This window comes from Camelus ferus, chromosome 23, assembly GCF_009834535.1.
Source record: "Camelus ferus isolate YT-003-E chromosome 23, BCGSAC_Cfer_1.0, whole genome shotgun sequence".
NCBI lineage: Eukaryota > Metazoa > Chordata > Mammalia > Artiodactyla > Camelidae > Camelus > Camelus ferus.
Window position 1 is genome coordinate 20,429,995 of NC_045718.1, and position 21,026 is coordinate 20,451,020.

Below are 21,026 nucleotides of genomic sequence, written 5' to 3' on the forward strand. Positions count from 1 at the left end.
GGCTGGAAAAATTCTCTTCACTTTAGAAGATACAAATAAGTGATCTGCAAATTACCTTCCAGAACACCATCTCTGGACTTAAAAAACTGGGGGCTACCCATACAAATACCATAACATCACATATCATCAAGAACTAACTGATTCTACATGAGCGATGTTCCAGGTATTAGTGAGAACCCACATATACCAAAGTGGGTTTTTTTTTTAAAAAAAAAAAAAAACCTTTACAACAGTCTTTGTGAGGACGTATTACTTTGCTGAATGAAGTGTCAGGGATTTTATCATTTTACCCATGAAAAAACTAACTCTCTAAGGATACAGTCGGTTATAGGCAGGGTAGATTTGAACCTGGTCTAGCTGACTTTGAAATCCGTGCTTTTAATCACTAAATTACATAGTCTCCGTATTCCATTAAGTGTTAAAATCAGGCCGTTTCTATGAAAGTCTTTGTCACACATTAGATTTATGGGCTTTCCTATAAAAATACTAAGTATAATGAGATCTTTAATTGATGAGGTAACATTACCACTACTGCCATCATATATTATGATTCTTCCTTGTGATACACAATGATGCGTGCCCTCAGGAAATACTGACGTGGGTAGAACTAATTGTTCCTCCTCAAACTGCTTGGGTTCTCCTGTCTGTCTTTTCAATGTTTTGACTTTCCCCTCACTTGCAGACTATCACCTCTTACTTTGTAAAACTTAGTGTGCTGACCTACTTCTGTAACAGTCTTCCTTTCACACAATGATGGAAGAGGAGGAGAAGAGGGGAGACTTTGTGCCCGGACGCCTACTTGAGACTCAGGGGTGGGAGAGAAGGCCACACTGGTGCCTCAAAGGTTCTGGTCTTGCCCTCAGTCCTGAGCCTCCCTCAGCCCCTATGGGGTCTGGAAAGGACTCAGAAGGTCCCAACTACCCCACTGCTGCTGAAGTTGCTTAAGCTGACAGTTATTACAGTGGAGTGAGGTAACCCTATAGACAAAGGCCAAAGCCTAAGGACAACCTGGGAGTTCAGGAAAATATCAGAGCTAAGCCACAGGGTCAGTGAGAGCCTAGGTTAGATCAAGGTACACACACACACACACACACACACACACACACACACACACACACACAGTATATGCCAGGTTGGGGCAGAGCACCAAGTTCTGTTTAATCCAAAGAATGGAACGTTCATTTCCACCAACTGCAGGCTTGAGCCCCACAGACCAGCTGGTCACCCAGTGACCAGAAGACCAGGGCCACTGCCAGGGATCCAAAGAAATGGAGCGGGAAAACAGGCCTTGCATCTGGGGATCTAAGGCCCCCATGGTGATGCAAGGGCTTGCCTCCACCCCACACACCATTTGGAGAGAAGCAATGGGATGGGCAGAATTGGAATCTGAACACAAAAGAGACGGAGCTACCCAAAAAGACTACTGAAAATGGAAGCGCTTGAGATACTAACTGGGAAGTTCAGAGTCTCCCCTCACTACTTCCCCCTTCCCGTTCAGTGGCGCTGGAGCTTGGGAGGCAGATAAGATCTGTTAAATAAAATAAAGAAGTGACCAAGGTGGGCCTGAATCAATTTGCCACCATGTTCTCCAGAAAGTACATCTGCTGTAAGGATAGACGGTCTCAGAAAGTGGGAATCTCCTGAAACAAGTGCCTAAGTTCTGGTGCAAGAACTCCATGACAACAGCTTTGTTTAGCCAAGGCTTCTTAATTCCTCCAGGTGGTTGGCTATAACCTCGCTGGTTAAGAATGCCAAATGAGTGGACTCCAGCAAAGTGACACAGATCTTCTAGCCAAATGAAGGGATGTGCATTCCATATCCAACCATAAACAACTCTGGGATTATTTACTATTTTCCAAAATCAATAAATGAAAATTTACTTTGAAGCAAAGCAAAACTTACTTGGGAAAGTAACCCACTGCATAGACTACATATGTGTGTGTACACACACACACACACACACACACACACACACACACACACACATATATACATACATATATTACATATTTATATATATAAAATCTCTAAGACTGCGTCAGAATTTGTCTGGTCTGGATCTAGAGATTTGGAGATTTTAGAAACATTAGGCTGTCTGACACGCTTTGTCCATGAGGAGCGCATCACCACCACCAAGACCACGTGTATTAATAGGCACTAGACCATTAGCCCATGAGGTGGGCAGGCACTAGTATTAACCCATGTTTACAGACATTGTAAGAGGGCTCAGCAAATCAGAGGAACTCTTCCTAAGTCACACACCTAGGAGAGCTGGCACTGTCTGACATCTAACGTACTAGTCAGGGCTATCCAGAGAAACAGAACCGGAGCAGAACAGAACCGAACCTGCCTCTGTCCCAGTGTGGTGGGAAAAGAGAGGGCTTGAGCTGCTTGTCTCCTTAGGACACTCAGAACCCACTTGCTGCGGGGCCTGCCAGCCCTCTGCTCCATCAGATCCGGCTTCTTGGCCTCGAGCAGGTCAGTGACTCACGGCCTAGAAGCCAGAACCTAGGCTTGAGGAGGGAGACAGATGGCACTGCCACGCTCTCCAATCTAGCTTAGCAGGAAAAAGAGCCGATTCTGTATTTGACCCTCATCTCGTTCCTTCAGCCAGTCTCCAACTGAGTAAAAACCTGGAGGACGGAGGGTAAAATGGGCTCTGACTCATTAACAAGGATCAAATCTCTAATATCCCAAAGTGTCTTGAGAGGTCATCTGCTTTCCTGCCTCCTGGCGCCACCCAAGCACATTGGTGTGAGTCTTTACAAACTGCCTACAAAGGAAGAGACAATGCAATCCCTTTCAGAGCACACTGGTGCTGTAAGTCCTTTTTACACTCTCTCTTCTTTTTTTTTTTTATTGAAGTATAGTCAGTTTACAACGTTGTGTTGATTTCTGGTGTGTAGCATGTATTTCTGGTGTGTAGCATACATGTATTCCTTTTCCTATTCTTTTTCATTATAGGCTATTACAAGATATTGTATACAGTTCTCTGTGCTGTACAGAGGAACCCTGTTGTTGATCTACTTAAAAAATGTTTTTTAGAGAGACCAGCCCCTTTTATGTCTCAGGCCCTCGACTCCATGGTAGCTGGTACAGTCAAAGCATCACTGTGAACAGGTGCGATCATACCGGTAGCCCCCAATAAACCGTGCCTCCTTGCATTCTTGCTGTTTTTGTTTTGTCCTCTCCCCTCTAATCTAGGTGGGGCTGTGATATGCTCCAATCAACGGACTGCAGTAGAATGGATGTCATTCCAATCCCAGGCCTAAGCACTGAGATCCAGCAGCATCTGCATTCTTGGGAGCCCTGAGCTGCCATGTGAGAAGTCCTGTACTACTGGAGAGGCCATGAGGGGACTACAAGCAGAGGCCACCCGGTAAGAAAGAGGCCCTAAGATTACATGGAGAAACACCCAGGAACCCAGTCAACAATGACAACCAACGGAAGAACAAGGGGTAAGAGCCACCTTATTAATCCACCCTTCCCCAGCAACCCCTGGGTCCCCAGAGCACCATCAGAAACAGCAACAGTGGGAACAACACCAAGTTGGGTTCAAGGGGCAGTGCTGTCCCTGATGAGCTGTGTGGATAAGTCACTCCTGCTCTGTGGGTCTCGATGGCGGCAAACTAGAAGATCCCCCTGCTTCTGGCACCGACAAAATCTGACTCTCTAAGTAACTGGATTCAAAACAAAGAGCAAGCCGGATGACACCTCTGCAGCCTACAAGCCTCACACCCACGTGGAGTGATCAACCAGTAGAAATGGCGCTTCTCCGAATGCTGGACTCTGCAGAGCCCGGGTCACTTTAAAAATAGCAGAAACCCCTTCTAAACTCAACTAAGCGGGAAGTGATGCTCACATTTCAGGTGAACCATGTTGTAAAGGCTTTTGCTCAGTGGAATTGTTTGGACTTGAAGACATGATGTGATGTGCAGTATTAATGAAAAAGTGCACTGTATTGTCAAGGGATTCCACAGTAGCAATAAATCACAGTGGTGTGTCCATTCACGATTACAGGAAATGCCTAAATGTACCTGGAATAAAATCCAGGTAAGACATATGCTCTTGACATATACATATGTATCGTGTGTGTGTGTGTGTGTGTGTGTGTGTGTGTGTGTGTGTGTTTGTACATATGTAGCTTTTTCAGGTAGAATGTGTAACTTCCAACCAGCTAGTGGGCCATTCTAAAGCACCAAGCCTGCCTCCAAATTCATATTTTATGAACTGATCAAGTCCCTTCCACATTGTTCAGTAAAATGTGTAGGTTCAACCTGGCTGCCCTTGCTGTGATTTATTCATTGGCTCTCATCTGGAAGTTCCTGGTATCTCTAGGTCTTTGATGCAAATTTGCCAGATTCCACAGCCTCCCTCCTATGCCTTTTTACCCCCTGAGGGTCTTTAGCTGTAGGAGCGCATGCAATTAAATGCAAGGCTTCCTCAATTCAACCTTCCTCAGCCCACACACGGTTTTCCTCCAGTGGGTAGAATAAAACAAACATTCTCTAAAAATTTGAAAGGCTCCCCTCCCCTCATCATATAAAGTTTCTTCAGCTCATGGGATACAAGGCAAACTGTACTACAGGAGTAAGACGTGTCAAAATCATCCCAAACCTACCATTTGCCCATAAAGCATAACACAGAGATATTCTAAAAGGAAATTATTAGAAAATTGCTTTTCATCCTAATTACCACAAATAACAAAGGAGAAACTAACTAAAGCAATGACTTAGAAAAGTGACTCAGTTTGGGCAATTACATAGATAAAAGCTACATTCAGCAGGCCGTTCACACAAATTCACTGTTCCCTGCCAACACTGATTACTTAGAGGGCTACAGTAAATATTTCACAGTACGCTTCTAATAACTCGGGAAATTTTTTTCTTAGAAGAGAACGTGTCTTCACGACACTTTCAATGTTACAGATTTATTAAGGATATCAGCGCTCTTACAAAAAGCGGGTCTGAGTCAAAATACATGTTCCTTTCTTTTAGAACAATAGACAACTGATTGAGATGAACGTTGAGGACAAGAGGTATGTATATCAGCACTAGACAAAGACCAGGAAACAGTTTTATTTGCCTGAACCTAAATAAAATACATTCCAGAAATTAATTTTTATAAAAATAAAAAACACTCAACCAAATGTAAGACTCTTAGGATACCGGCCAATTGTTAGTTCCTTTCCCATCGCTATCCAATGAATCAATTTTTTAAAAATATTCCACCCAACAACACACGTTTCCTTTTCCCTTGCTCACGTTCTCCAAGCTCTTTACACCATCTGGCATGTTATGCAGCTACTCGTTTGCTATTATCTGCCTCCCCGCTAGAATACAGACTTTATGAGGGCAAGAGCCTTTTATTTTTCCTTTCACCACTGAATCTCCAACATCTAGAACAGTGCCTTACACACAGGAAGTAGTACTTAATGAGTGTTTGTTGAATGAATGAATGAATGAGTGAATGAATGCACTTAGACCAGTACCTGGCATAACTGATGTTACCCGTTGTCATCATCATCACTTTATAATTATCTCACATGAATTATAACCTCCCCTGGATTGTTTCTGAAATATTAGCAGCCAAAAATAATTCTTAATTAGAAATGACAACTGATTTTTATGTTCCCTGCGGGCCCTAGTTATGCTTTATCTATAGCTTCTAGAGGCAACTAGATTTTTACATGGATTTTGCCACTTGTATTTTATGGTATGTTAACAATGTTTGTAATACAGTTAAGTCTTGGCTTAAGCAAGACTGTGAAGCAGATTAAGTTTGGGATACTTCATCTCTTCTTTCTGTACTTTTCTCTCTTTTCTGAGCTTTTTGTCACTTAAATCAAGAACTCATTTCTCCCATCGGGTAAAAAAGTTGCCTTACAAATTCAGAGTCAGCTGTTAGTGATTTAAAGTATTATCTCTCTCAGGACGTTTGAATTTTAAGATAGGACACTAGGGATAGAGAATAGCTTAACCTGATGCTTTGAATCCCTAATGCTGGAAGCTGAGTCGGGGAGGCAGGCAGGGAAGTCTTTCCATTGCACCCGAAGTGACATTATTGGGGAGACTGTGGCCCAAGACAGTTAATGGCTTGGATCACCTCCCCCTTCACTTATAGGCTCACTCCTTCTGAACAACGGAAGTATCAGAGGGCAGAGGACAGAGGACAATAATGCGCCCCAGTAACACCAAAGTGCTTTCCAAATAATGCTTTCCTTCTTTCATGTAAAACTGGGGCAGCAAAAAGAGCATGGGACCGGGAGTCAGAAGTCCTGGCTCTGTGTCTAATTAAGAAACATTAATATTTCACTGCAAAGGGCCTCAGTCACGCATGCATGGGATGTGAATGCTAAACAAATGAATAAATAAATAAGTCTTAAAAACAAAAAAGACAGATTGAGATTTGGTGATACATGGAAGAACGGAGGATGGGATGAGAAACGAGATGCTAAGTCAGTATGACATACCTACATAAAACACCTAAAATCTTACTATCAGCAAAAGTCATTTTGTGGCTCTGTTACAGGTTTTCAACAATAAAATCCCATGAAAATGACTCTTCTCAATTGTCAAGGGCCCAATCTTTGCACAATGCAAACTGAACTCCCAAGAGATTCAAAAGTTATTTGCTTTGCCTCTGATTTTAATATCCTACATAAATACATTTTGATTAAGTCAGTAAATTACAATGGGGAGAGAGATTTCAATTTCAAAGGCAAACTCCAACACTTCATTGACTGGGCAGTTACTCCTAAACATGGTTCCATAAGCCTGACCTCCATGTTCATTCAGCATCAAATTAAAGGATTTTAAAACAATAAAAACAGATGAATCTATTTCATAAGTAGGATGGAAGGGAATGAAAATATACATGAAATTGTGTTAGAAATATAGACTTTTCATTACTCAATGATATTTTACTTAATAAATAAGAAGTCAATGATATGCTGAATCACTGCTAAGAAACATCTATTTGTGTGATCAATCACTAAAAAGTGGTGCAATACATTAACCAGGTGTTTTACTCTCATTTTTATAGTCAAAATAATTTCTTGATGCACATCTGCACATATTACAGGCACTTTCAACAAAAGTGCCTTAGACCATCTTAGACCATCATTGAATTAAGTAAAAATTGCATTTCCAGAACTAAAAAAAAATATGATGGCTCAAAATAAGATAAAAATACTGAATGGTATGAGGAAAAGGTTTTTTTAGTTTTACATTTGCCTCCTGTGTTATTTTAACACTTTCTTAATAAAGGGCTCAGCGAGGATAGGGTATAGCACTGGGGTGGATGGAAGGAATCTCAGAGTAGCTTAGTTTAATACAACAAATATTTGAACATCTACATTGTCCCAGGCATGGTGGGAGTGCAGGGGCCACATCCGCCCATTGGAAAGCTCTGCCCAACTTCCCTGCCTCGCTTTAACTGCGCAACACATAACTCCACATCCCACTCCCCCATCCAGGCCCCAGACACAGCCGACTAGACCAGGAGTGAACAACTAGCCAAACAACCCGCAGTCAGGGCTGGGCCAATTAGATTCTCTCTCCAGAACAAAAAACGAAACACTGAAGCTGAGAGGGTCGCAGAGCTGACCTTGCGCATGTGCACACTGGTGAGTAGGTGGCGTAAGGCCATAGAGGGAGAGAAATGGGAACCTCAGACAGAGGAGCAGCGACTGAAGCACGTGAGGGGAGAACTGGACAGACAGACGGACAGGGGTAGAGATGGACAGATGGAGGCTGCGACTACAAAGACCGACAGTAACAGGGACAGATGGAGAGAGGTAACGGACAGATAGCAATGAAGACAGATGGCACACAGCAACGCAGACGGACAACAGAGACAGTCAGTGACAGGAAGCAATGCACAGAAAGACAGAGAGACGGGGAGAGGAAAGAGAGGGATGGGATGGAGGGGCATGGAGCATGGGGGGGGGGCTGGGGGACCAAAAGAGAGTGCTAGGTCATGGGCCAGAGCAGAAGGGTGGGCACCCCAGAGCAAGAGATCTAAAGCAAGACCTAGAGAGCAAGTGAGAAGAGAGCTCAAGACCACTGGAGACCGTCCAGGGGAGACTGAGACCCAGAGCCAGGGGGTGATACCAAGAGAGAAGCAAGCCAGAAAACTCCTAGAGCAGGCACTACTAAAGACAAGTGAGAGGAAGGGATTGGGAAGCTAGGGGAGTGACAAATTCCTGTATCAAGACCCACGAAACAGAAGCCACCCCAGTGGCCAGGTCCACATCACGGATCTAAACCTAAGTCAGCCTGCACTTATGGGACACGGCTCACTGTCAAGGAGACCTAACACCAGTGGTCACGATCCTGCAACTCCCTTTTAGCTGGCTCACCTGAACCTAGAAAACAGGACCTGCTGACCTTAGAAGGAAATCCCCAACCTTCTAGCCAATCATGTCCTGTGTCTGAGTTGCCTCTTCTAAGGCTCCACAAAACTCGCTCGGGAAGAGTGTACCACGGCCCAGGAGGCCTCACAACCCCCTAATCCATGGATTGTTTTCCCTTAAATAAAGGCCAGCAGATTCTTTACCAAATCGCTTTAGTTTTGTCGTTTGACAAGGATAACAGAGAAAAATAGCACACCGAATGAAGCCGGGCTGGAGCACAACCCCTGGATGTTCCAGCAGGCAGGGAAAGTATCAAGGGGAATTTTATCTGATAGAAGGAGAATGACTAGAATTTAGGGCCTCCTCTGACTTTAGAAACTATCAGTTATCATTTCAAAATGGCAGATGGAGCACACGCATTTACTTCCTCGTCCTTGAACGGGTGGCTGAAACATTCAAAGGAATATCCCCACAACAACACAGCGAAGGGTTGCCAGCTGGCATGAGCTCAGTTTCTGGAAGACGAATAGTAGATGGAGGATGATATGGGGCAGGGAAAGCCATGATTTAAAAATTCCAGAGGGATCTGGACAAGGAGGGGGCTCTGGAGAGAGACACAGGACACTGAAATGCTAGCTACTACCTGAGGCAGGAATGGGATTTGAGCAAAAACGGGGAAACCAATTGAAAATCTATAGAGAAAAAGTCCACTCACCTCCGACACACACCCTCCTCCATCCATACACCCTGGTATCCACACATTTACCTCTGAGGTAAAGAAACATGTGGGGCTGGCTCAGGAGCAATGGTCCTTGAACTGCAACATCCATCAGAATTGCCTGGAGGGCTTGGTAAAACGCAGATAACTGGACCCCATCCCCAGAGTTTCTGATTCACTAGATATAAGATGGGGTTCAAGAATTTGCATTCCTAACAAGTTCCTATAGATTCTACCACTAAGAAATAACTGAAGGCAATTTACTAAATCTGCTTTTCAAACCTCAGTCTCTGCAATTGTAAAATGGGAATTATGAGGGTGCCTACAGAACAGAGTCAAGGTGAGAGGAGATGAGGTGACACACGGAAACCTCTGGCACACTGCCAGGCACACGTGCAAAAGGCTATTTAATTTGCACAAGGTCATGGTTATAACCAATAATTACAATCGATGCTTATAACTAGTAGCTGGCTTCTAATATTTCTTGAATTCTGAGATGATGAAAGTGAAAAAAGATGGAAAAAGAACATGAAAATAGCTCATCAAGCCTGTAGGTAACCACCTTGATGAGTTGAAAAGCAAAGGTGTATGCTGCCGGCACCAGGTAGAACACAGGTGCTTTTCTTTATGGTGAGAGGCGTACCTGGAGGTGCACCCCCTCACCAGGTTCACACCCATGACAGATACTGGTCTGGACAACAGATTGAGAAAGTACTTCATCCAGAGAATGAGTAACTTATTCCATGGTCAGAGTCCTGGCAGGACAATAATGGCACACTTAAATAGGTAATTGAAAAAGTACTTAATAAAGGAGCTATTTATAAAAGCATGGGTGAGGCACAGGCAGTAGTATGCTGGTAACCTGACTCTCTGGGGGAGAAAAAGCCCTGACTTATACCATTTGACAATTTCTGAGGTGTAAATACTCCCACATTGCAGAGTTTGAGCTACCAAGGCGAAGTCCCTGAGCCAGGAGTAGGGAAAAGATGGGCACAACCGGATCTGAAGAGGTAGTACCAGCCAGCTGCAGCCTGCCCCGCACACCACAGGGGAGAGCTTCAGGGATAGGGCAGCATCCCCAGGGTTAGTAACTGTTGAAAATTTTGAGGTTCACCCAAACTCAAAGAGAGCATGATGCAGATGTAACTTTTAATCAAGGTAAAACAGCTAGGCTACAATGATGACCTTGTCAGGAAGAAACTAGGAGAATAAATACTGCAACTTCCCCCTCCTTGTTCCCCAACTCATGGTGGTATGAAGCCAGCCAGGAGCCAGGAAGCAAAGGAACCTACTGACATAATCCACAGTGGGTCAGCCTCCTGCGATGCTCAAAGAAATAAGAATGGCTCGAGGGAGGCGCACTGAAGATATGCAGTACACCAACCCTGGTAGAGGCTCAAAGCACAGCCTTAACGATTACAGCATAGATCTCTCATCAATTCAATACCAATAATGCTGCGAGGAAACAAAAGTAAAGAAAAGTAAAACTTAAAAACCCATGTGGATGAAATATAGTCTTATCACTCAACTCCATTTTCTTGGCCATGGTGGTAAAGCTCTAGTCTAAAATATGCTTTCCACAGACTCAGAGACATAGAAAACAAACTTTATGGTCACCAGGGGGAAAGGGGGTGGGAAGGGGATAAAGCTGGTGTTTGAGATTTGCAGATACTAACTACTATATATAAAACAGATAAACAACAAGTTTCTTCTGCACAGCACAGGGAACTATATTAATTGTAGTAACCTATAATGGAAAAGAATATGAAAATGAATATATGTATGTATATGTATGACTAAAACATTATGCTGTACACCAGAAATTGACACAACGTTGTACACTGACTATACTTCAATAAAAAATAAAATAAAATAAAATAAAATATGCTTTCCAAATTCACATTTTTAAAATTGAAGTACAGTCAGTTACAATGTGTCAATTTCTGGTGTACAGCACAATGTCCTAGTCATGCAGACACATACATATATTCGTTTTCATATTCTTTTTCATTATAGGTTACTACAAGATATTGAATATAGTTCCCTGTGCTACACAGAAGAAATTTGGGTTTTTTTCAGAATTTACTCTTAACAGAAACATTAGTTAAGCAGGAGATAAACAGCAGTAAAATTAGCCAAAATCGTATCATCTTGTAAATGTGGGCCAGTGCTGTGAGAATCCCGGTGGAAGGCGCCTGCACCATCGCTTTAAGGGGAAAAGGCAGTAATGAGAGGCCACACCTCTTCCTTATAGAAGCACCTGATGTCATCGCAGAACCTTTCAAAAGCTATGAGAAATGAAAGTTTAGAGGCACTCTCGGTTAATAATTACATTAATAATGACAGGATTGACTCATTTAATTTCAGAATATCAGTTGTGTGCCACACAGGACTAATCAAAAGAGTTGTCATTTTAATTTACATAATGAACAATCTTACGATGAGTAAGCAAACTGATTCTGATTATTGACGTGACTCTATAACACCCAGTCAGAAGAGCGTTAAGTCGTTTTGTCGTCCACAGCCAGGCTTGACTGTTAGAGCCGAGACCGTGAGAACTGAGGGAGATGCTGCAGCTGGCCAGCCTGCCGTCTGTTCAGCAAGACAGCGCCTACTTAGAGAACAACCAGAGCATCGAACAAATTCCAGCATCTAAGACAGGATGGAAACTCATGACAATGAGTGAGCAACCAGAGACCAAATGCCAAAGAAGACAGAGCAGTGGGACACCCCAGAGGAATGAGATGTTGTTAAGAAAACTCCCACCCCAGCAAAACAAAGCTTCATACATCCTGCAATCTTCTTCTTTAAATGGATGCAAGGGATCTGGTCATCCAACATCCAGTCTCACAAAAAAAAAAGAAAGAAAGAAAAGAAAGAAAAGAAAGGAAAGAAAGGGAAGAAAGGAAGAAAGGAAGAAAGGAAGAAAGAAAGGAAGAAAGAAAGGAAGAAAGAAAGGAAGAAAGAAAGGAAGAAAGAAAGAAAGAAAGAAAGAAAGAAAGAAAGAAAGAAAGAAAGAAAGAAAGAAAGAAAGAAAGAAAGAAAGAAAGAAAGAAAGAAAGAAAGAAAGAGCTATAAAATCTAAGAATAATTTGGGGTGAGATGTTTATAACGGAAAAAATGTGTAGTAAGTACTGAGCTGGCATAACATCTCTTAAATCTTTGGAGAGGTTTACAGTGAAGGTTGGTCTTCATCCCGGATTCCTCAGGGAGCCCCAACATCACAGATATTTCACTCATTTGGGGAGTCCCAGTCTCTACCACAGCATGTGGCACATGGGAGGTCCGCCATCTTTATGAAGCCAAACCATAAGCTAGTCTTGGCTTCTCGTTTTAATTTGTCTTTGATTTTTGATTCTTCCATGAAATCTGTGCCTTTCCTTCAGTCATTCTGTTTTATTTCTTTCTCTAAAATAAACATATCATTCACTTCCTAATCCTTTCTCACTTCCAGCTCTGAAGCCCTAATTTCTACATAATCTCTGGCCTCAGAGTTTCTCAGTTTAAGAAAATGTCTCCTAAACACACACACACACACACACACACACACACCCTCGCATGTGTCCTCTGCACACACTTCTAACTGTGCGAGTCTTTCACATCTTTTACCATTGTGTGAGGGAGTTCACACTGTGAGAACATTTAAACACACAGTGAAGCCTCCCAAAGGACCAGGGCAAGTTTTATATTCACTTCATTTTGATCACGTGCTCAGTGCTAACATAACCCTGCGTGACCCTGTTTTATTGGCTCCTAGGTTGTTTGGACAATGTCGCTACTAAAAGAGGAAATTGCAAGTGCTGGCAAGGAGGTGGGGGATGAAAACTCTCACACACTGCTGGTGGGAGTATAAACTGATACAAACCCTTTGGAAAACTGGCAGCATCGACCACAGTGAAGCACAGCATCCTAGGAATACACCCCATACAGGCCCACCTGACCCAGAAGACATGTGCAAGAGTGGATGTGGCAGCATTCACAGCAAAAGACTGGAAACAACTCACACATTGTTGGAGGAGGTCAACGAGAGAACACGACCACCAGTTGACCCTTGTGCAAGACCCAGGCAACGAGAGGCCTCTCACTCGGTCCCCTGACCTCAAAATATACATTCTGCCCACCATTCCCACTGTAGGAGACTTTCCAAGGAGAGAGTTGAGTGGTGTTGAGACCATCTAGACTGAACATGGGACTGAACCCAGTTAAGGCCTCTATTTACACTTAAAGATTTGGCAGGTGGAGGCAGAGACCTCCTCATCTCGCAGCCGCCCAAGACCAGCCTCATAAGTAAGGTCCCTTGTTTATTAAACCTGCCACCTACCAATCTGACGTGGCCTGCCTCTTTCTTCTGTCTCCCCTTGCCCTCCCTGAAAGGGGACCAGTTTGCAAACCAACACACGTCCATCAAGAGCAGAATGGGTAAACACAGCGCTCGGTATGGTCATACCATAAAGCATTTTACAGCCGGCAAATGAGCACATGCAACAACAACAGGGATGCAGCTCCAACTGAGAAAGGATCCATGCTGTATGGCCCCACGTCTATAAAGCCCAAAGGCAGATCAAAACAGTAGTGTTCAGAAATGAAAAACAAAGTGGGAAAATTATGGGGAAAATCATGAGGCAATTATGATCACCATAAACTCAGGTAATGTCTCCCTTTGAGAGCAAAGGAGTTGGGGACAGGAAGGGCCCCAGGGGTTCTGGAGAGCCAGCAAGGTCTCGACAGCACAGTATTTACTTTATACAAATGTGTTAAGCTGCACAGAATCATTTTATGTGCTTTTTTATTATGGTATTAAACAATAAAAAGGTCTTAAAAAAAACATTAGGGAGAAGAATAAAGACAAGATAACTGTTCTTAAACTACCAAAAAAATGGTTTTCAGGTGTAAAAAGAAATGCGCTAGGTCAGTTTTGCTCCACATGGCAGACTTGGAATGAGTGGTATCTGTGAGAGGGCAGATTTTTTTTTTAAACATTTTTTTATTGAGTTATAGTCATTTTACAATGCTGTGTCAAATTCCAGTGTAGAGCACAATTTTTCAGTTATACGTGAACATACATTTATTCATTGTCACATTCTTTTTCGCTGTGAGCTACCACAAGATCTTGTATATATTTCCCTGTGCTATACAGTATAATCTTGTTTATCTATTCTGCATATGCCTGTCAGTATCTACAAATTTTGAACTCCCAGTCTATCCCTTCCCACCTCCCTCCCCCTTGGCAACCACAAGTTTGTATTCTGTCTATGAGTCTGTTTCTGTTTTGTATTTATGTTCTTTTTTTTTTTTTTTTTAGATTCCACATATGAGCGATCTCATATGGTATTTTTCTTTCTCTTTCTGGCTTACTTCACTTAGAATGACATTCTCCAGGAGCAACCATGTTGCTGCAAATGGCATTATGTTGTCATTTTTATGGCTGAATCGTACTCCATTGTATAAATATATCACATCTTCTTTATCTAGTCATCTGTTGATGGACATTTAGGCTGTTTCCATGTCTTGGCTATTGTAAATAGTGCTGCTATGAACATTGGGGTGCAGGTGTCTTTTTGAAGTAGGGTTCCTTCTGGATATATGCCCAGGAGCGTGATTCCTAGGTCATATGGTAAGTCTATTCCTAGTCTTTTGAGGAATCTCCATACTGTTTTCCACAGTGGCTGCACCAAACTGCATTCCCACCAGAAGTGTAGGAGGGTTCTGAGAGAGCAGATTTTGATGAGACCAGATCAGGACAACAGCAAGAAAGGAGGAGAAGGGGAAGGCAGGGAAGGGAAGAAACCAGTTCATAGTTGCTTAAAACAGAACATTCTTGTAAGAAAGTGAGTGTCCCATCACTGAAGCTACTCAAACAGGGGCTGGATCACCACTGGAGGGTGTTGTGGAAGGGATTCAAACCCTGGAAAAAGAATTGTAAAGCACGTCCCTTCAGACCTAAGATTCTATGATTCTATTTCTCTTTCTCTTTCTTACCAGTTATAGGTGTGGCCATGTAGAGAGAGAAAAAAAAATAAAAAACAAAAAACCATGGTCCAAATATCCTGAAAGTATAAAGCAGATACTCACTTTATGAAAAAGGCTTCTTTTGAACTTATTTACAAAACAGAAACAGACTCACAGACATAGACAATAAACTTATGGTTACAATGAGGGGATTAAAAAACAAAAAACAAAAACAAGGGGGAAAGAAGGGGGAGGGATAAATTAGGAGCTTGGGATTAGCAGATACACACGACTATATATAAAATAGATAAACAACAAGGTCCTACTGTAGAGCACAGGGAACTATATTCAATAGCTTGTAATAGCCTATAATGAAAAGGAATATGAAATAGAAAATATACATGTATAACTGAATCACTATGCTGTACACCAGAAACTAACGCAGCATTGTAAACCAACTATACTTCAATTTTAAAAAGAAAAGAAAAAGGCTTCTTTGAAAAAAATAACGAAAGTATACCGTAAATATTCGTTTACAAGCCATTCACTATCTGACCAAAACTAAAGAGAAAGCAAAGGATGGAGGAGCTTCAAGGTGATGCTGGAGAAACCATTGCCAAATGAAGCCCAGTCATAAATGGAGAGCTGGTGTTGGAAAGAATGAAGCCAAAGATTCAATTTGCCACAGTGTTCCTCAAATGCATCTATTCTTTTATGGTAGATTATTAAAATTACATGGATTTCATAAAAATCATGGAGTTTGGAAACCTTGTAGCCTTTTTTAAATCACAAGGTTTCATCCCCTCCATTCCCCAGCTATTATCAGTCAATAGATTAAATGTGGGACTCTTTTAGAGAAAGACAGCTGAGCCTGGGTTGAAGGTTACCTTAGAACATACTACAAGGAAAAAAAAAAGCTCTGTTGAATTGGTAATATTCCAGATGTTCACCCACTCCCCTTTCAGAACAATGGATTTTAACCAGTTTTCTGTTGTATAAATATTCCCGTGGCTCAGCACCCCTATAAGGAAACACAACATACCCCCGGCTCTCATCCTGTTTGCTAACTACTTATACCAACAACCTGAATCAACTTAACGCTATACAAAAACACAGCTGATTTAGCAATCTGTAAATTATACATGTACATAAATCTGTACCAAAAATGTGTTGCGTTTCACTCCTGCTAACATGCATGGGTTCTTAACTGGCACCTATAATTGCTTGACATAGGTTTCCGAAAACTAAAACATATGTTCTGCCTAGTATGGGACCATTTAGGGTAATATTTTTGTAGTTTCCTGGCATTAAGGTCTGCCAGCCTTCCTAAGACAGATCTATTTGCTTCAGCAAGCATTCTGACAGTGAGTGCCTACAGATTTAAGCAACCATTAAAAATATTCTGGAACAACACTTTCCAATATAAAGAGAATATAAAGAGAAACAGGCTGGCCATAAAGTCAATAGAAGGATCGGAAATGATCATAAATAAAGTCAAACAAAATCTGCGATGCTAATTATTCCCGTTGACCACTTACATCTATGCAAAAAAAATAAATAAAACAGATAAGTATCAAATCTTGCCTTCAAGTGGTATTCGGAACGTATTAAAGTTAAACTAGATTTTAGTCCCATCAAGATCAGCAAACTGGAAACAAATTTTCTTAGTACAACGTCAGGTCTAGATAAGAGTTGCAGCAAGGAAACGCTGTGGAATAGGGGCAAGATCCTTAGACCAAGATTCACTGGAATGTAACTCACTAGGGGTAAAGAGGATCTGTTTCCCACTGTACCCCAGTGCCCAATCAATACTCTCAGTAAGTTTCTGTTGAGTGAACAAACCAGTAACCACTGCTGACTAGTCCCTGAGCTGCCTCTAACTGCCTCTTTCTAACTCTGCCTCTTACGAACTAGGGGTAGGTAAATTACTTCATCTGTGGAGTCTTAGTTCCTGAAACTGAAATGGAGACACGGCACCTCCTTTGCTGACTGATGAGGATCAAAGGTGATAGTCTATGAAAAGGGAATTCATACTTTACAACCGGCACGCGGATGTTAAGGGCCCGTTATCCAGCCTGTGCCTTCAGCTAAACCACTGACAAAGGAAAACACTGCCCCTCCTTGAAACAGAATCAGCTTCTCCTTTGCCCTGTTATTCTGTTTGGATGTGGTAGCATGGCTGTTGGCCAAAATGGATGCTGTTCGTGTTGTTGTAACATTTTATTTACTCTCCACTGGGAAAAGGTGTTCCTCTAGAGGAAATAATAGTAATGTGAGGAGTGTCACTGCATGGCGTACCATAAGGAACATGACACTGGGGTCAAGGGGCTTAGGGTCCCTTCAGCTCTGCCCTTAAATATTTGAGAAAATGTGCTTGCTTCCATGCCATCATTTTTACAGTGATGGGGAAGGAGAGGAAGACAATGGAGCATCTAAGGTCTGTCTCATCCTACAGTTCTGTATCTCAGATGCCTGATATTCAAATGCCCCAAAAACAAAGCCAGTTCCATTGTCCATTAGCATATAATGAGAGAAGTTTTTTTTAAGGATGATGAAAACAGTTCCACAGGCTAAGTCATCATGGCTGGAGAAACAATGATCCTACAAGAAGGATGAACGATCCCCTCTAAAGAACTCCTGCCTTACACCCTGTCTGCCTGCTACTTTCAGTAAGTCACTTAATATTCCCAGGACTCAGTTTTAGGATCTATAAGAGAGGAACAATGATACTGCATAAGACCACTGGGAAAAAATGCCTAATAAAGTGATCCAAACGTATTGCTATTTTAAGGTAAAATGCTACTTAAATACTTTAATGCCCCCCTCTGAAAAAGGGCTGGTGGATTTTAAGAGACAATCAATATTTTTAAATAGGCTTTTTCCATCACAGTGAAACAACATAATGCTTGTAGGTATTGTGATATTTTCTAAGAGTCCAAATTGTTGTTTCTATTTGTGTTCAGGAAATATGATAAAAGGGGTCACTAAAAACTTAAATCCCACATTTCAAGATCAGAATCTTTCCTTCTGATATAATAGATCATTTTAAACATTCATCCAACTCTCCTCTCCAGATGTGTTGGTTTTATTGTTGTTGTTGTTTGGTTGGTTGGTTAACTGAAGAACCGGTGCTGAAATTAAAGCACCAGTGCTAAAAAAAACGTTGCCAGTTACTTACTCAACCGACACTCCATGGATGCTTATAGAGGGAAAGTGGCTCTAAGATCAACTAAACTAGAAGGTATTCTGCCTTCTCAGCTCCAGGATTTTTTGTAATTGTGTCAGCTCCAGAATTTCTGATTTTTATGACTTTATGGTGGTGTTAACTCCAGGATTCTTAAGTTCCTCCGAGAAGCCCAAGGAACCTTGTGATCATTGCATTTGATTCCCCTTCTGCTCTCTCCCACTCAAAGACTAACAAGATATACGTAAGATACAGTTTCCCCTCTAACTTAAAGGACACTGCCTCTTCACCAAAAAATGGAATTGTCATTGATATTTATGAGGAAGTTGATGTCACTTAGAAATAGGGTCCCCAAATAGCAAGACTGTCTCCAGAAACCCCCCACCAGACGCCAATAACAATACCAATCACAACAGATCAACTCTTAGTGATTTTACTTAGAAATCCATGAACACCTCCAGCTTTTTTATGGCAGAAATGTTCGTTGTGACTGTTCACATAATAATTATCACCCCCTTGCCTCCCCAGATAATGGCTGTGACCTTAATCTAAAAGCCACCTTAGTTTGAGTGGGGAAGACCTTGAAAGGAAAGGTGACTGACCAGAAATTCTTCAAGGGGTACATGATAAATGATCATTTCTAAAAGGTACTTGAATGATAAATGATTTGCTATCCTAGTTGATAAGTATTTTACTGTAAGATAAACTTAAGTCACTTCTAATTAAAGAGTATTTCCTAGTAGCATAAGTCATTTTCATGCCGTTCCTTGAATCCTAACTAAATCCAAATAGAAGCCGGTAGTTTTAACACAAGCTCCTTAAGACTCTGTAACGATATTTACACATTTTAAAAACCCATTTCCTGAGCTAGCTTTTCACCTCCTCCTAATAGAATGTCGTCTGCTTCGGGAAGGAGAGGGGTCCAGAAGCCTGGAAAGAGCATCTCGAGGCTTTCCCTCTTTCGTTTTAGCCGTTTGATGAACGGGTGTGCACTGCATCTTCCAACCACTGGTCTCCCATTTGCTCTGCAAGCGCTTTAGCGAGGAAGCTCTGCTGTGGGTACTACAGGCGTTTGAAATGTTTCCAATTCCATCTCTGCTCCTAGGACCCTCGCCTGCCATCACTTCATGAGAGGAGCTGGGAGCACTGGTTTATTGAGTAACGGACAGATTTACAGGTTTGGTGAGTTTGGCAACGTATAGGTGAGTGAGAGTTACAGGCATAAAACACTGCTGTGGTTTGGAAGAGAGGAACGATGACAGTTTTATACCTGTGATCACTTGGCCAGCTCTGCACCTGTGCCCCTCCACTTTCCACCTGAGTCCAGGAAACTCTGCCCCTCCTGAGCCTTAACCTCGAAGTGGGTGGGTGGGTGAGGAGGTGGAAATTGAGCAGCCTGAGGCACGTCCCTGGGTGCCCACGTCCCTAGACTTCGGACTTTTCAGCTGCCGCCGGGGTGGAAGGTGGAAGCAGCCGCATCCTTCCATCCCCCGGGGGCCGGGTCTCAGAGTTGCCGGTCTCTACGGGGGCTCTCTATGGGGAGAGGCGGCACCGTGGGGAGCGGCCGGAGAGCATCCGCGGAGGGATGGGCAGTACCGAGGGGGAACGCGCTGCCGTTCCTGCTGCGTCCAGCTTCCCACCACTTTTCCCAGTACTTTGCTCATCGGCTGTCACACTCTCTGGAGATGAGACTGAGAAGGCGCGAGAAAGGCCCCAAAAGCATCCCCAGGAGAGCTCTTCTCTTGGGACCCCGCCCCGCCCTGCCCACCTTTCCCAGCCTCCGGGAGGCAGCCCCGGGCGCCCGCGCCGCGGCTCCCAGCAGAGCTCGGGGGCTCTGCTGCATCTGCTGGCGCCGAGCGGCGGGAGGCGTCTGCAATAAAGGCACGGATAAAAAGCCGGAGCAGCAAACACCCGAATGCACCTCTTACCATTGGACCGCCGGACAATATTCTCCAGAAATGTGTTTTGGGGGGCCACCAGTCCCTTCCTGCCCCCGGCCATGGTCATCCTCCCGGCAGCTCTGGGTCTGGGGGCGTCCCGGCGCGGCTTCTCACGGCAGCAGGAAGCTGGGCGCGGGGCCCGCGTGGGATCCCGGCTCGAAGCGCCCCATGCACCCCACGGGGACCCAGGCGGGCAGGGGCGGCAGCTCCCTCCGGCTGCCACCCTCGCGCCCTCTTCGCGCCTCCCTCCCTGCGGCCCGCCTCGCAGTGCACTCGCGCGGGGCTCGCCTCGCCGCAGCCGCCTCCGGGTGGGCGGAGGGAGCCGCCGCGTCTGGGCCCGCGGCGCCCCCTACCGGGCGCGTCCCCCCTCGCCGCCCTGCGGGAGACCGAGTTGGGAGCTCTCGCAGCGGTGGGGAAGCCGAGGGCGGCGGTGGGTCAAGGCTGGATGGGCAGCGCCACCTTCTGGGAACAGCCGGGAAATGCGCCTTGGGCTGGGAGGAGAAGGGGTATGAGCTGCCGTCTTGGTGGGTTCCCTCCCAACAAGGTCCCATGGAGTCCTGGGGGAGCACGATGCGCTGCCTCTCCTGCTTTGCTCCTGGTTTCAGACCAGAGCCCTTGGGAACCTCTGAAGCTCTTGGAATACCCTCCTGCTGGCCCCTAGGATTTCTTAGCCTCCTTTGTGGAAGTTGCCCCACCTGGATTCTTCTGAAGCCAGTGTTTGACCATTAACTAATGAAATATTTTAAGAGGTCAGACTTGCAGAGTGACTGACTGGTGGAGCTCCAGGAGAGCTGTCCTGAGTAGTTTTTAAAGATGACCAAAGGCGAAAATACAGACTCCAGACGTTTGAAAAATTTGCTGACTGATCTCATTTCCACT

The 21,026-nt window shown here is 43.7% G+C and overlaps 1 protein-coding gene across 1 annotated transcript in view; it reads right to left on the reverse strand.

Moving 5' to 3' along the window:
* The window catches only part of KCNH1 (potassium voltage-gated channel subfamily H member 1), a 337,422-nt gene extending 316,984 nt beyond the window's left edge, over nucleotides 1–20,438 (reverse strand). The window contains 1 exon segment of the mRNA XM_032466400.1: nucleotides 20,136–20,438. Within this exon segment, the coding sequence (XP_032322291.1) occupies nucleotides 20,136–20,214 (79 nt within the window). The 5' untranslated portion in view covers nucleotides 20,215–20,438.
* Nucleotides 20,439–21,026: the final 588 nt, after the last annotated feature.